Source organism: Echinops telfairi, unplaced genomic scaffold, assembly GCF_000313985.2.
Source record: "Echinops telfairi isolate 266 unplaced genomic scaffold, ASM31398v2 ScPeMD7_7424;HRSCAF=8462, whole genome shotgun sequence".
In the NCBI taxonomy this organism is placed as follows: domain Eukaryota; kingdom Metazoa; phylum Chordata; class Mammalia; order Afrosoricida; family Tenrecidae; genus Echinops; species Echinops telfairi.
Window position 1 is genome coordinate 45,674,111 of NW_022111324.1, and position 15,613 is coordinate 45,689,723.

Below are 15,613 nucleotides of genomic sequence, written 5' to 3' on the forward strand. Positions count from 1 at the left end.
GGGCGAGGGCTCAGCAGTGCTGCCATCTGTACCTTCCCCACGGACAGACAGCAGCCCGGAGCCTCCAGACAGCTGGCGCTTGGCTTCTAACCCTATCTGTGAGGTCCTTTGGGACTTCCTCTGCCTGGGCAGCTCTCCTCACTGAAGAGCAGTTAGGGACAGTGGCTTTACAGGAAGCCCTTACCGGGGTAGAGCTGAGCCTCATCAGCTTCCTTTGGGGTTACAAATTGGTAAAACCAGTAAAACCTTGTGCCCTTTGATGGGAAATCGATAAGGCTTCCTAGTTCTGTAAAGAGAGTCTTGGAAACCCACAGGGCCAATTCTACCCTGTCCATAGGTTGCCGTGAGGCAGCACTGACCCGATGGCAGTGAGAGTTTTCGGTCTTTCAGTTTCTGTCTTTTGACAACCTGTCTAGGGCAGGAGTAAGGCACTCTGGCAGTGCAGTAGGTAAGCGCTCAGCTGCTCACCAGGAGGCCAGGTGTTCAAATCCACCAGTCGCTCTGTAGGAAAAAAGCCCCGGCCACGGCTCCTGTAGAGAGCGCAGCCTGGGAGATGCTGTGGGAGCCATCCACTCTGTCCTAGAGGATGGCTGCACAGTATACGGACCCGGGGGCACAGAGCAACACTGGGGCTCGACAACAACCTCCACGTGACAATGGAAAGCCTGTTCAGGGCCTCATGTGTCCCTGGGATGGGTCCCTGCAGAGACCAGGCCTCCAGGAGCAAGGAGCGCCCCCAGCCCCACCGTGGGAACCTCACCAGGAAGGCACAGAGCATGTAGAAGCTGATGAAGTAGTAGTAGGCGAAGTTGGTGCCGCAGGTGTACTCCTCTCCAGGGAGGTAGTCTGACTCAGGGTCACACAGCTTCCCGTAGCTGCTGGCCAGCAGGATCTCCTGCCAGGCCTCCCCGGTTGCACACCTGGAGGAGAGAGGCCCTCGTTGGCTAAGCCAGTCTCAGGTGGCTCCCCAGGAAGCCAGCAGTTGGGTGACTATCAGATGGGGCCGCTGTCTGAGAAGTGGGGAGAAGTCAGAGCTCCAAGCTCATGGTGAACTGGGCCTCGGTTTCCCCGACTGCACTGAGGCCTCTTCTCCACCTTCAGGGAGCACTATAGCAGGAGCTAAGCTGGAGAAAAGGGGTTCATTCTTTGGATGGAGGGATCAAACCAGCCACAATTCTGTCCCCGGGGCTGTGGGGGGAGAAACTTCATGCCGAGTGTTGTGGGGGCAGAAAAGGGAGGCATGGAGGTCTCACTGTTCCCAGGAACGACATCCACCCTCCGGCTCCCACTGCAGCAGGACGGAACTGGGTGCTCCACTCCGGAGCTGCGCCCTCCTTGCAGGCCCCGTGCAAAGACGCAGGGCCGCTCTATCTCAAGCAACGGTTCTCCACCTGTGGGTCCCCACCCATTTGGGGGTCGAAGGACCCTTTCACAGAGGTCGCCCGATTCATAACAGTAGCAAAATGACAGTGATGAAGTAGCAATGGAAATAATTTTATGATTGGTGGCCGGGGAAGAACTGTATGAAAGGGTCGTGGCATTAGGAAGGTTGAGAACTGCTGATCTAAAGCATCGGGCACTCCAAGAGCCTCAGACCCTGTGCAGGCCTGCGAGCTCAGGGCCCGGGGGGCAGAGGGGTGCTCTTGATTCCCTCCCATGGGGAGCTGGGAGCGCGGGGACTCCTGCCTGAAGAGCAGCAGCACAGCTTGCGGGAAGGTCTGGAAGTTGTTGTTCCGGTTGATTTGAGTCCCATCCACCATGGCGATCTTTCCGAACATCTGGACACCACAAAGAAAGAGCTCGGATTTGGAGGGAAAGTCTCCCCTTAGCTCAACTCCCCCACCCCACCCCGCCCCCCATATCCCTGGAGGCCCCTGCTCTTCAGACCGCTGAAGAGACTTGAAGTCACTGGATGGCATTCTAGGTTGCGTGCTGTTGTTCCCACCGGGCCAGAGACCCGCTGGCTGGACCAGGTCTGTCAACAGCCAGCAGAACTCGGGCCTCCCGCTGTGTGCGGAGGCCTCCACCTGGGCCTCCAGTCCTGAGAGACACCACCTGGCCCCTCTGTCCATCTGCCCTCTGCAGCGGTGGCTCCAGGATGACTTGCAGCCTCCTGACACTAGCACCTCCTCCCTCAGCCTTGCAGCGGCCCCTGGGTTGTAGGGTGAGTGGGGCAGCAGCGAGGGGGCAGGGTCCATCCAGCTGATGGGGCCTCCCTGGGATCTACGGATGGCTCCTTTCACATGGCCACAGCCCGCCCTTCAGCCTGGCTGGAGGCGCTCACCTGCATGCCGATGACAGCGTAGATGAAGAAGAGCATGACGATGAGCAGCGCCACGTAGGGCAGGGCCTGCGGGGGAGGGGCGAGGGGCGAGGGCGGGGTGGGGGGTGTGGTCAGGCAGGGCCTCCAGCCCTCCTGCTTTCAGGTCCTGGGCCCTGCCTTGCTCGCCTGAGGCTCCCCGGCCCCCCCTGGCCTGACACTGATGTCCCCAGGGGCCTCTCAGCGTTCTGCAGGGTCGGCTGGGCTGGGCACGCACCTGGAAGGACTTGATGAAGGTCCACAGCAGGGTGCGCACCCCCTCGGCGCGGCTCAGCAGCTTGATCAGCCTCATGACCCGGAACAGGCGGAAGAAAGCACTGGAGATGCGGGCGCTCTCGTCTGGGTCCTACGGGGCAGCAGCCCCAGAGGTCAGTCTGGGGGGCAGCACTTCAGGAGGAAGAGAGGTGCAGGGCAGGGTGGGAGGTGCAGTGTGTGTGTGTGTGTGTGTGTGTGTGTGAGTGTGTGTGTGTGTTGGGGACTGGTCTGCAGTATGGGGGGGGGGGAGCTCCAGCCCCACCTGCCCACTAGTTCAGATCCCCTTCGGACTCAGGGCTCTGTGGTTGTTCAGCCAGAGGGGAGGAGGCAGGCTTAGAGCACAATCTGGGCTTCCACTGGGGGAGGCTACAGCCAGGCCTGCTGCCTCCCTTTTGAGGCTTCTAGCCTCCCCTCCCCTTCTCCTCAGCTGCCACCCAGCCCAGGCCCTTGGTAGCCCCTCCCCTGGTGTTCTCCCCGACAACGGCCCCTTCAAGCTCCGCTGTTCTATTGCTATACATTCAGCATGGCCACCTCCTGCGTCCAGCCCCATCCGGAGCCTGGCCTCCGCTGCCTTCATGCCAGCCTGAGACACACAGTTAGCTGGAGGAGGACCTCCAGGGCCCCAGCCACCACTGCCCCCATTGGGTGTCCCCATGTGCATACAGGGTGTCGCTCTGAGAAAGCCACCACACCCGTGAGCATCGTGAGCATCCTACCACACAGCCTTGTGCCCACCCTGACCCCACCAGGACCCTCAGCAGCCCTGTGCTGGGGAAGGAGCTGCGCCATGCACTGCAGGCGGCCAGGCCTTAGCAAGCAAAATGCTGGCACAGCGGGTGGGCAGGCCCATGCAGCCTGAATTACAAAGTTCCCGCAGCCTCCGCCCAGGCAATACAGTCCCCCGCTGGAGGCCAGGAAAGTCTGTGGAGAGAAGAGATGGGGTAGGGGTGGGGTGGGGGCGGGAGAGAGAGGAAAAGGGACAGGTCGGAAGGCAGTGAGGACAGGTTTCAGAGAGGATAGACGCATCGAAGGGTTAAATCGAGAGAAAGGCAGAGGGCAGAAGACCCCCATGGTTGTCAATCAGGGATGGGTGAGGGGTGGTGGGACTGAGGCAGGGAGCAGCAAGGGGAGGGAAGACAGGGCACAGAAAGTCCCTCTTGTTTCCAAGATCACTGAGAGTTGACAAGGGGCCGGGGGGCCTCCTGTGTGGCTGGGTTATGTGAGGAGGGTGACGACCCTGGTGAGGGTGCATGCCTCTTCGTTGTGTGAGGGGGCTTCAGAGACGTTTGGGAAAGTGGAATGAAAAGATAATGGGAGTTTTCCACCCCTTTTCAGCCCACTTGAAAATAGCATCATCCCTGTCACCCTGATGCCAGAGATACTGGCCAAGTAAGCCTCTGGTGGCGCTGAGGCCCGTGTAGGATCCCCATCTTCCAGGTGCCATGCTGTTCTGGGAGGCCTGAGATCCCTGGAACTGGGCCCACGACCAAGGCTTGCCCCTCCATGGGCAGGCTCTCGGAGAGCAGGCGGTTGAGGCGGTGGGAGTGTACTGCCCCCCATTGACACTGAGCTGCTTCCCTGGGTCAGACTGGATGAGAAGGCAGTGGCCAGAGCCTGAAACTGAGGCAGTCAGCTGTTCCATCATCCAACCCTCCCTTGTACCCACCACCCTCGGGACCCAGGCCAAGCCACAGTCTCTTGGGCAGCTTCTCCCTGGACCACCACCCCAGTTCCCAACCTTGGCTGCACACCGGAATCACACGGGGCACACGCACAAACACAGAGACCTCGCCTGCATCCCCACACAGCCTTTCTCGGATGGGACCTGGCTATAGGGTTTGAAGTGGCACCCCAGCCCATTGTCATGGAATTAACTCTGATTCATGGCACCCCATGCTGCCTGCACGGCACTGTGCCCCACAGGGTTCTCAGGGGCCGACTCTGGGGAAGCAGGCCACCAGGCCTTTCTTCTGGGTGCTTCTGGGGGAACCTGAACCGTCAACTGTTGGTGCCACTCAGAGACTCCAAAGGCCCTCGAACGGACCCTCATGTGCAGCCATGGGTGCCTGCCCATCTCCAGGCCTGTGCAGTACAGGGCAGTGACTGACACTGGCCACACAGGGCTGCTGGAATCACGATGAGACGCAATTGATCAGAACGCCCATCCCTCAATTGCATGGATCACAGGGGAAGTGATGAGTAGCCTCCCGTGATGAGTGCCTATTATACCAGAGCAGAGGCTGCCCATCATCAGGACAGGTGGCCCCCCCACATGCCTCCCCCAGGTTGTGCTCCGGGAATGTGAATGCATCTCAATGGACCTCAGGTGGACCTCACACGATAACCAACGACAGCTTCCATCCTCTAGTAACCAAGGAGCAGTTTCGATGTCTGCATAAACTCCCCCAATGCCAAGCAGGGATGGTGGCTATTATTATGCTTTTTATATGGGGCTGTTTACGTTGGCTGGTTAGAGTTCTCTCCTCGAACTGGGCTGGTGAGAGGTGCTGTTCTCAAATCAGGGTGCTCTCAGGGAGGGATGCTGCTTCCCAGCTGGAACTGAGCTGGGACACACACACACACACACACACACACACACACACACGGATGGATGCTGCTTCCCAGCTGGAACTGAGCTGGGACAGAGACACACACACACACACACACACACACACACACACACACACACACACACACACAGTTTGCCCAGAACTCATCCGGCCCCTCCTGGGCCCCACCCTGAGCAGATGGAGTTCTGTCTGCCACGGCCTGCTGTGAACTAGTGGAGAAGAGGAACCCAGCTGGGCCCTCCCCTGGCACTCCAGACAGACAGCTGAGGCGCCAAGTCCCCAGAAGGACCCGCTCCCTGCCTGGCTGCACACTTCAGGAGCATCAGGCCCAAGGCTCCCACAGGCCCCAGACTTCTCACCGGCTCTCTCACCCTCAGCCCTCTCAGATCTATCTCGAGGGCCACATGCTGCTTCCCACCCGACAGAGTGTCACCCGGCAGGTGCAGTCGGAAGTGCAGAAGGAAGCCCTACACATAAGGGACCTCCCCTGGCTCAGGCCTCCTCAGGCGGATCCCTGACCTGGCACGGGCTGTGGGCCCATGAGGGCGGCTCAGAAAGAAGTCTGCTCGCCCTCCCACCTCCTTACTCCTTCCCCTCCACAGCCAGCCTCCCCCACCCTCTAGCCCAGCGGTTCTCAACCTGTAGGTCGAGACCCCCTTAGGGGTCAAACGACTCTTTCACAGGGGTCTCCCGATTCATAACAGTAGCAAAATGACAGTGATGAAGTAGTAACAAAAATAATGTTATGGTTGGGGGTCCCCACCACATGAGGAACTGTATGAAAGGGTCGTGGCTTTAGGAAGGTGGAGAACCACTGAGTTAGAGGAACTCCACTGTCAGCACTGCTCTCGGGGAAGCTGCTGTCTGAGCAGCCCTGGACAGATTTCCACCTCATGGGCCTCGCTGGTTGGCACCTCTCCCCTGCCCGCTGCTCTGCCTCCCTTAATACCAAATCCCTTGCCCTTGCACAGCCCGGCTCAGAGCCTCGAACTTGGCCTTCGTCCTCACTCCCTCTCAGCCCAGCTCTGGAGGCCATGCGCTGCCTGCTCCATCTGGGCTCTAGGCGCTCCATCATTTCCAAGACAGCCTTGTTGTCCTGGCATGAACCTCGGGATTATGCTGTTCCTGGGCTCTGGCCTCTTTTCTCAGGCTCACGGGTTGTCACGTGTTCCTTCTTCCAGGCTCTGTCCCCATCCCTACTTCCAGACACAGGTCTCTGCTGCACACCTGCTCTGGTGCATGGCCACCCAGGTGCTCCCGGGGAACCATCCCTCACACCGGTGACTCCCCAAGGCTCGCTCACCCCCTCCTGCCCAACCTGCCCCTGCCTTCCTCAATGATCCTTTCTCACCCGCGTCTTTAATCTCTCTTCAGCCTTGGCTCCATCCACAGTGCTCTGTTTCCCCAAAAGCAAATCTGGACCCTGAATCGACTGCTCTTCGACAGATACCCTTTGCCCAACTTCTCCTAATAGTGGTTCCTTTGGCTTTCTCACCCTCTAGCCATGACCGATCTCTGGTCGTCCCAGGTCTGCTAAGCTGTCACCCTGAAGCACGACGATGGCCTCCTATGCACGAGCCTTAAGTGGGAATCTCAGCTCTGTGCAGTCGCTGGGCCTCACCCAAGGCTCCCACCATGACCTTCCTTCATTGGTGTTGAGCCCATGTCTATAGAGTTCCCACCTGGGACTACTAGAAAGGTGGTTGGTTCACATCTGCCCATTGGCACCATGGAAGATGAGTCTGGTGGTCTACTTCCCTAGGATGATCACCACTGAAGGCCCTGGGGACTGCAGTGCTACTGTGACACCCACAGGGTCCCCGGGTTGGCCCCCGTTGCCAACCAGATGGCCCTAGGTCTTTGCTAGGTTGGTTTCTCACCATGCAGTAGATGCAGAGAATGACACTCAGGCCCCTTCCTGTATTTCCAATTCTGTGCTACACGTGTCTCCTTGTCGGTGCTTCCTACAGGCTTTCCACACTCAACCGTCTCGTCAGCGGTTCTCAACCTGTGGGTCATGACCCCTTTGGGGGTGGAATGACCGTTTCACAGGGGTCGCCCAATTCATCACAGTAGCAAAATGACAGTTATGAAGCAGCAACAAGAATAATTTTATGTTTGGGGGTCACCACCACATGAGGAACTGTATGAAAGGATCGCGGCATTAGGAAGGCTGAGAACCCCTGGAAGCGGAGCAATGGTGAGCCTGCTGCCTCCAGCCTGCTTCTCTCTTGGGCTACCAGCCCCATCCTCAGAGTCACCACAACCCTTTCTTTCCCTGGGTTCCAGGTCCAGCACTCAACAAATCTTGTTGACCCCTTTCAGTCTTTGAATGTTTCTCCTGCCGCACTCTGAGGCCTACCTCCTGTTGCTCTATGCCCATTTTCCTTGTCTTCACTCTTGCTACCACGGATGGATGTCTTAAGCCTGCTGCCCCCCTCCTCCCCTCTCCCCACACTCACACCTTGGGAACTGGTTCCCGGGCCCTTTCATTGATTCAAAGCTCTTGGCTCTTGCATGTGCCCTCTGGCAAACCGCTATTTGCATGAGCCCAAGGATATGCTGTACTCTCTCTCATTTGCCAAAGAAAGTTCTCCTGGACTCCATACCCTCTTGCAACTTCAGTCGGATTTCTCTTTGCAGCCAGGAGTGTCATCTGTCAGTCTTCACTCTCTTTCAGTGTCTCAAAGGAGTGTCCACATCTCCGTCTTCACTCTCTCTTCTGGGTGCACCAGGGCTTCTTCCCAATGAAACCACTCTGGTCAAGGTCACTCATGGTCTCTACCAATGACCTCCCCAAATCCAAGTCAGTGCTAAGTTCTCAACTTCCCTGTCTTTGTTTGTGGCCGTGCTCAACTGCTCTCTCACACAACACTGACTCCCCTGCCTCAGGGGCCAACTGCTTCTCACTCCTGCTCAGCAGCTCCTCCCCTAACACTGGAGTGCTCCTGGGCCGCAGTCTTGGCACCTGTTCCCTACACAGCCCCCTCTTAGTTGTCTGATGCTGTGATAACAGAAGTACCATAAGTGGGTGACTTTAATAAACTGAACTTCGTGATCTTACAGTCTATTTAAAAAAAACACCCCTCACTGCCATCAAGTCAATGCTGGCTCACAGCGACCCCCGTGGGTTCCTGGGACATAACTGTTACGGGAGTAGAAAGCCCAGTCTTTCTCCCTTGTTGCTGCTGGTGGTTTCAATCTGCCAACCACGCAGATCGCAGACCAACACCTAACCACGACCCCCGCCCACCCCAGGGCTCCTGGCATCTTTCGGTTTCAGAGGCTGGGAGTCCCCATTCAGAGCCCCTGCTCCAGGGAGAGGCGCCCTCTCTGTGCAGGCTCTGGGGAAAGGCCGGACCTCTCCAGCTTCTGTTCCTAGATCCCTTACTGTTTGCCGGCTTGCTTAGTTCCATCTCCGCTCTCTCAAAAGAGATGGATGTTCGTCAATACACTCCACATGGGTCCTCCCCCGTATGCCAATAACAATTCGACCTCCGATGGGATCAGATTGCATGCATGAGAGTTAGGATCCCAGTACATGTTGTTGGCGGGGACGCAATTCATCCCTCACGCTGTTCTGAGTGACCGCATCCCTCCCCATGCTCCCTGTGCCGTCTCATGTTGTGGAGTCTCAGACTGATAGCTTGGATTTGACCCAGACTCTGAACTCCAGACTCATAAATCCAACTGCCTCCTTGATTTTTCCATTCGGAAGTCTAGTAAGCATGTCAGATTCAACATGCCCAAAACAGGACGCTTGGTTTCTACCCCATGCCCGTTCCTTCGGCAGCTTCCACGTCTCTGTAGAGCAGTGGTTCTCAACCTTCCTCATGTCATGATCCTTTAGCACAGCTCCTCATGTGGTGGTGCCCCTCCCCAACCATAAAACGATTGTCATTGCTACTTCGTAGCTGTAATTTTGCTACTGTTATGAATTGGGCGGCCCCTGTGAAAGGGTCATTCGATGCCCAAAGGGGTTGCGACCCATAGGTTGAGAACTGCTGCTGTAGACTGAGGCTCAGCTGGATCGGGCAAACATGGCTGCAGTCATTCTTGGTTTGTGTTCTCTTGTCCTGAATCAGAGGAGCCTGGTGGCGCTGTCAGTCAAGCATTGGATTGCTAACTGCAAGGTCAGCAGTTCAAACCCACCAGCTTCTCCTCAAGAGAAAGATGAAGCTGCCTGTTTATAGTCTCAGAAGTCCCACATAGGGTTGTTATGAATCAGATTCGACTTGATGGCAGTGGCCATGGTTTCTGCTCATTTTGGATTACCCTAAACCAAATCCACCAGCAACGATTCTCAGTTTAGCCTTCAAAATGGATCGGAAGCTGACCACTTCCCACCCCTACCCAGCTGGCCAGCCCGGCACCACCATCTCTGACCTGGACAATGGCGCCAGCTGCCTGACCGCTTTCCCTGGGTCAGCTCTGTCTTCTCCAGCCTGCTCTCACCTAAGCGGCTAGAGTGCTCCTTTGAGAACTAAACCAGAGAAGGCCGAAGCCTCCAAAGGGCTCTCATCTGTCTTGGAATAAAACTCAAGATTGTAACGGCAGCCTTCAGGGGGCTAGGCGACCCAGCCCTCATCCTGCCTCTCTCTGGGATTTCACCTCCACCACTCTCCACTTGCGACGTCTGCCTCCCCTTCATTCCCGACTCTCCCCACAACCCATATTTCCCATCTCTTCCCGGCCACGGCCTTGCTGGAGGCAGGTCTTTGAGCAGGTGCCTTCCTGTCAGAGAGGCTTTCCCCGCACCGTCCCACCATCCCCGCCACGCCACGTCCTGCCACGTCCTGCCACTGAGTGGGCCGCAAACTCGTGGCGATCCTGGTCCTGCACCAGCCCCATCAATGGTTACAAATTGGACCCTTGCCATCCACACAGTTTGCCCTGGCTGGTTTTTCTGAAGCAGACAGCCAGGCCTTTCTTCCCACTGTCTTAGTTTGAAAGCTCTGCTGAAACCTGCTCAGCATGGCAGCAGTGTTCAAGCCTCCCTGGCGGATGGCTGCACCCCGGTTGTGTGTGTGTGTGTTTGTCCAAGAATCAAACCCCAGCCCCTGCATGGTGGTGAGAATGCTCCCACGCACCGGACCACCTAGGCCTCCCCCGAGTCCTTAGCCTGCATTCATCTTCTCCGTAGCGTGTACTGGTCCCCCGGCCTTGTTACAGAGCTGTGTGTGTCGGGGTTTGCCCCCTAGGATAGTTCTAGCACACCACCTGGCAGAGGAGGAACTGAAGGCCCGCCTTCCTAGCAGGGCGCCTATTGCCACGCATGCTCACTTCCTGCCAGCGTGGGAAGATTGCTCTCCTGCTCCTGCTGCCCTGTTCAACAGCCTTGGTGACCCCCCTGCTTCCCCAGTGAAGCCCACGTCCCGCCTCCTCCCTCCACACCTCTCTCCTCCTCCCCTCCAGGTGCTCAGATGCTGCCACTAACAACGTGGGCCTCACAGCACGCCCCAGACCTCCTTGGCACTTCCTGTCCTACAGCTGCCCTGCCTGGGGGGCTGGCCCTCCGTCTCCTCCTCCCTTCCCCTCACAGGGCACCTCCTCCAAGAGGCCTTCCCTGACCACCCTCCCAGACACCACCTGTCCCTTCTTGCCACCACGACAGTGCTTGCCCTGCCTGGGGCACTCATTCTGCCTCGGTGGCATCTGGGCGGGCTGCCCACGTGGCAGGTTCACAGGCTCCTGAAGAGCAGAGGCCACAAGGGTCACCCCTCCCTTGGGAACCGCTAGGTCCATGCTGCACACACAGAGGGCACCCCGGGGTACGCTAGCGGTGGAATCAGGGTGAAGAGACCATGGGGCGTGTCGGTGAGGGTCTGTGGGCACACAACGTGTTTTGGGTCCCCCTCCCAGGGGCGATCCCGCCTGATACTCACATCGATCTCACTGAGGATGACGTCGATAATGCTGCCGATGACAATCAAGAAGTCAAACACATTCCAGGGGTCTCCAAAGTAGCCCTGGGTAGGAAAGGGGTGAGAGAAGCAGGGGCGGAGCTTCAGGAGGGCAGCTCTCGGGCAGCAGAGGGCAGTGGTCTCTGGGGGGTAGGGAGTGATTCAGAACCCCCAACCAGGCCAGGGGGCCAGGCTCCACGCTCCCGGATGCTCCACCTGCCCACCTTGCTCTTACCTCCTCACGGCCCTCCTCTAGAGCACAGAGCACGTGGGGTGAGGGGAGGGAGAGTCACAGGGACTTAAGATCCAGGATCCTGCTCCAGGTTGGTGAGCCCTTTTATCCCCCCTCCCCATCTGGGGCCTGCCCTGGAGGATCCGAGGAACTGTAAGAGGTGGCTGGACTGGGCTGGCAGCCACGGGCGTGAACTTGGGAATCAAACAACAGAGGACAATATTCCTGCTGGTCCTGGGCCTGCTCTTCCAAGGCTTATGAAAAGATGGGGACAGCAATGAGACACCCAGCCTCTATGCTGTCACTGGTCATCCTGCGCACCCCGAGGTTCACCCACCCCACACCTGAAGGGGGAATGCACGTGGGAGCAGGGGTGCCGGTCAGGGATCTGAGGGAGGAAGGTGAGTGGTCCATGAGAAAGCCCCCAGCCCATCACGCCCCGCTGCCCTCTCCCCTCTGCATCTCATCTTGGCTCTCAGCACTCACCCTGGCCTTGAACGCCATGAGCTTGAGGATCATCTCCAAGGTGAAGATGATTGTGAAGGCCACGTTGAGGATATCTGAGATGTTGTTCATCTGCTCGGACTGGTTGTAGTGCTGTCGGGGCAGGGGGACACGGGAGAGAGGGGCTGGCAGACACTGGGCTCCTCTCCGGCAGACTGCATTCTCTACCTCCTTCCACCTTTGTCTCCCCCTTGGGCCCCCTGCTCACCATCTTAGTTCAAAAGGCTAGGAGCCTAAGTACCCAAACCCCATCAAGAAGCAGGAGAGGCACGCTCGTAGCAAGTCCTGCAGAGTGAGTTTACTTACAGCAGCCAGGGCTGTGAGGCCAGAGCTGCTTGGCATATCTGTTCTGGAATGATGAGGAGGGCAGCCCAGACCGGGCTTGTCTGACAGCCTCCTCTAGTCATTTGGACACAGGGAGAAGGGAGAAGACCCCTGGGCTCTAGAGCTGGTACTGTCATTAGCTACTGAACTCTGGTGGTACAACAGTTAAGCACTCAGCGGTTCCCCGAAAGGTTAGCAGTTCAAACCCACGCAGACGCACCTAGCAGAAATGCCTGACATCTGCTCGGGTCACGATTACAGCTCTGAGAAACCCGAGGGGGCGGGTCTACTCTGTTCCTTGCCATTGCTCTGTGGTGGAAACCAGGCACAGCACCCAGCACTAACAACTGGTGGGGGCTGGGCTCACCAAGGCTGCGGCATCTGACTGCTGGCCATAGTGATGGGGAGGCAGCTGTGAGCAATTACCTTTGACCTCTTGCCCCACCCCTATAAACTCCACACAGCTATCTCCTGTCCTTCTGATTTTAAACATGACAGACCCCTCTGTCTGTCACAAACCCTTCCCAGGTAGCTCAGAGGAGCTGAGGGCTCCCCACCCAAATCCTCTGGCCTGCTTTGGCCTGAATGTGAGCCTTTGCTCGGATCCTCTGTATGTTCAGTCCGGTCCTGCTGGCTCGGAGACTCCCTGCTCACATGTGGACATGCCCCGTGGATGTGCCTGGACACTAGGAGTGGGGAGCCACGCTGTGCAGTTCTGCTTACACCGGGCGTAAGAGACCCGGTGCTCAATCAATGCTCCGTAATCATGTCGTTGTCTGTGCTACGGTCTCCCAAGAGCGGTACCTGTTCCGTGGCCCCTAGACCGGCTCTTCTTGGGACCTGAACCAAGATTCCAACCAACTCAACCATCCAGAGCATGACCTGTTTATGGAATGAGCATAGCTAGGTGTAGATCTGAGTTATCTCCCCAGTAAACCATCAGGAGCTGGTGGGAAAAGCCTGAGTGCAGGTCCCACAGTGCTTCAGCCCTCCAGGCCTGGCACCTTGCAGGGGCATCAAATGTCTATCGATGGGCTGGGGGAGGCCGATGGGACCTGCCAGACCTGTCAGACATCTCCCACGAAGAGCCCCCTTACCTGCATGCCCAGGCAGATGGTGTTGAGCATGATGAGGGCAAACATCAGGTATTCAAAGTAGGAGGAGGTGACGATGTACCACACCTTGTACTGGTAGGGGTTCTTGGGGATGTAGCACCGCAGTGGGCGAGCTTTCAGGGCATACTGTACACACTGGCGCTGCGACACACGGAACACAGGGGTCAGCCCAAGCACCCCTCCATCCTCCACGCCCGCACCCAGGGGCCACGAGGAACCGAGAGCAGCTGTGGCCAGGAGCCTGTGGCTGTGAGAGTCGATGGACTGTAGAGTCGTCAGGCTCTGAGCCCCAAAGTTCCCCTTGGGGTGTCCCGGAGTTATCACAGCCGTTCCTAAGATGGCACACGCCCTGCTCAGGGTCTCCCAAGGGCTTCCTGTCTCCGGTTGCCATGGGGGTTCCATGAGGAACTCTCGCGCCACCAGCAAGTATTGCTTTAGGGTGGTGATGGCATGACTGATGTGCCAGGAGGCTGGGGCCGGGCATCCAGTGGCAGACCTGCTTGGTGGCCCAGGTACCTGGTTCTTGTCCAGCTCACAGTTCTTGTACTCAGTCTGCCCCTGCTCCTGGAAGGTGACAATCACAAAGCCCACAAAGATGTTCATCATGAAGAACGCGATGAGGATGATGTAGATGATGAAGAAGATGGCTATCTCCACTCGGTGGTTGTAGATGGGGCCCGTGTCCTCCTTGTTGGCGTCGATGGCCTTGTAGAGTAGCCTAGGGGTGTTCAAGGAAGAAAGGCTGGGCTGGGCGGGTGCGAAGGGGCAGAGAACCCAGCCAGGAGGGGGAGGTGCCCTCCAGCCCTCCAGCCATGGAGAACCAGGGAAGCTTTCTGAGCAGCCAGGTGACCAGAGGGAAGTTCTGGCTGTGCCAGGAAGAGGCTGGGATAGACCCTGCAGTGGCTTTGCCTTTCTCAGGAGACCACCATTGACTTGTAATTAATCAGGGGCTCCCTGAGCAGGCAGGGATGCACACACCTGTGTGAGACCAGGTACATTTTGTCCGAGTCTCTGGTTTGGCTCCCAGCTGAGTGACGGTCAACATGACTGTCCTACAAGCCATCAGAGAGTCGCTCGGCATGGTTGGCCCTGCCCTCTGGCTGGGGGATGGCCTTGGATGGAGTGGGGGCTGCAGAGGAGCAGGCTGTGTTTAACCCAGCACCCCACCCCCCAGCCCACTCACTGCGGCCATCCCTCAAAGGTGGACACTGTGAAGAGCGACATCATGGCCGAGAGCACGTTGTCGAAGTGGAAAGCGTTGTGTAGCCACCGCCGGGGCTGCAGCACCATCTGTGTGGGGTCCCCGTCTTTGTACACGTAGTAGTAGCCCCTGATGGGGAGAGAGAAGCCCTGTCATTCCCCTGCCTGTGGCTACGTGGCCACCTCCTCCCTCCCATCCTCTGGGCCCTGGGAAGTAAGTGTGCAGGGAAAAGGAGGACCAGATCTAGCACCGCGGGGGACCCCTCTGGGCTCCCCTTTTCCACAGTTCTCTTAACACCCCTGCTGGGCCCAAAGCTCAGATTCCCCAGTTCCCCAGGCTGACAGTCCACCCTACCGTCTCACATTCAGACCCCCACCCAGCACCCCTCCCATGGTGCACGCCTCTGCCCCCAGAGCACGGCATACCTGCACTCCTCTTCTGTCATCTTGGATAAGTCGTTGCAGCTGAAGAACTTTCCCTGGGCCCAGGAGAAAGAGGGAGGGAAGGAGACGTGTGCACGGAAATCAGATTAAGAGCTGGACGGTGGAAGGGAGGCGAATGGCAGGAAGAAGGGGAGCGGGAACAGCAGGAAGCAAGCGTCTGTCCTGCCCCCTACAGCAGGGGCCTAAGTCTTGGGACTACATTAGCTGCTGTGGTGTCCGTTCGACTCAGAGTGACCCCGTGTGTATCTGAGCAGCACTGTGTCTCGTCAGGTTGTTGGGTTTGCCTTGGTTTTAGTTATTTGTTGTTGAGAACGAACATATTCAACGAAACAAAACAATGCAACTGTTTCTACCGGTCCGATGCAGTGACACTGGTTCCGTTCTTTGGGGTGTGCAACAACACTCACCCTTCTTTTCTGATGGCTCCTCCCCTATCGGCACACATCCACCACCCCCTAAGGTTCCTATCGAGCCTGTTGAGTGGCCGTTGTCACTTGGATCCCTTATAAAGAGTTCTTTAACGTGCACGCTTCTCAAGGCAGACTTCCTTTTTAATTAGTGAAGGTAGACTATTGTATTAGTCTAGGTACTTTGGAGAAACAAATCCACAGCGACTCATGTATAAGAGAGAGTTTCATGTAAAAAGAAAAGGTGCATCACGAAAACATCCCAACCCAATGCTGCCCAAGCCCACAAGTCCAACATTAACCCATTAACCCAACACCAGTCCACAAAGTCCTCCACCT

At 57.5% G+C, this 15,613-nt stretch overlaps 1 protein-coding gene across 1 annotated transcript in view; it reads right to left on the reverse strand.

Annotated features, from left to right (window-relative positions):
* Window positions 1–15,613, reverse strand: part of CACNA1S (calcium voltage-gated channel subunit alpha1 S) — an 88,854-nt gene that overhangs the window by 12,403 nt on the left and 60,838 nt on the right. Inside the window, exons 21-31 of the mRNA XM_004700078.1 lie at window positions 14,850–14,902; window positions 14,407–14,553; window positions 13,740–13,941; window positions 13,206–13,364; window positions 11,767–11,877; window positions 11,031–11,114; window positions 3,440–3,496; window positions 2,538–2,666; window positions 2,285–2,350; window positions 1,687–1,778; window positions 761–920 (exon numbers count right to left, since the gene is read on the reverse strand). Of these exons, the coding sequence (XP_004700135.1) occupies window positions 761–920; window positions 1,687–1,778; window positions 2,285–2,350; window positions 2,538–2,666; window positions 3,440–3,496; window positions 11,031–11,114; window positions 11,767–11,877; window positions 13,206–13,364; window positions 13,740–13,941; window positions 14,407–14,553; window positions 14,850–14,902 (1,260 nt within the window). The remainder of the gene's footprint in view (window positions 1–760; window positions 921–1,686; window positions 1,779–2,284; window positions 2,351–2,537; window positions 2,667–3,439; window positions 3,497–11,030; window positions 11,115–11,766; window positions 11,878–13,205; window positions 13,365–13,739; window positions 13,942–14,406; window positions 14,554–14,849; window positions 14,903–15,613) is intronic.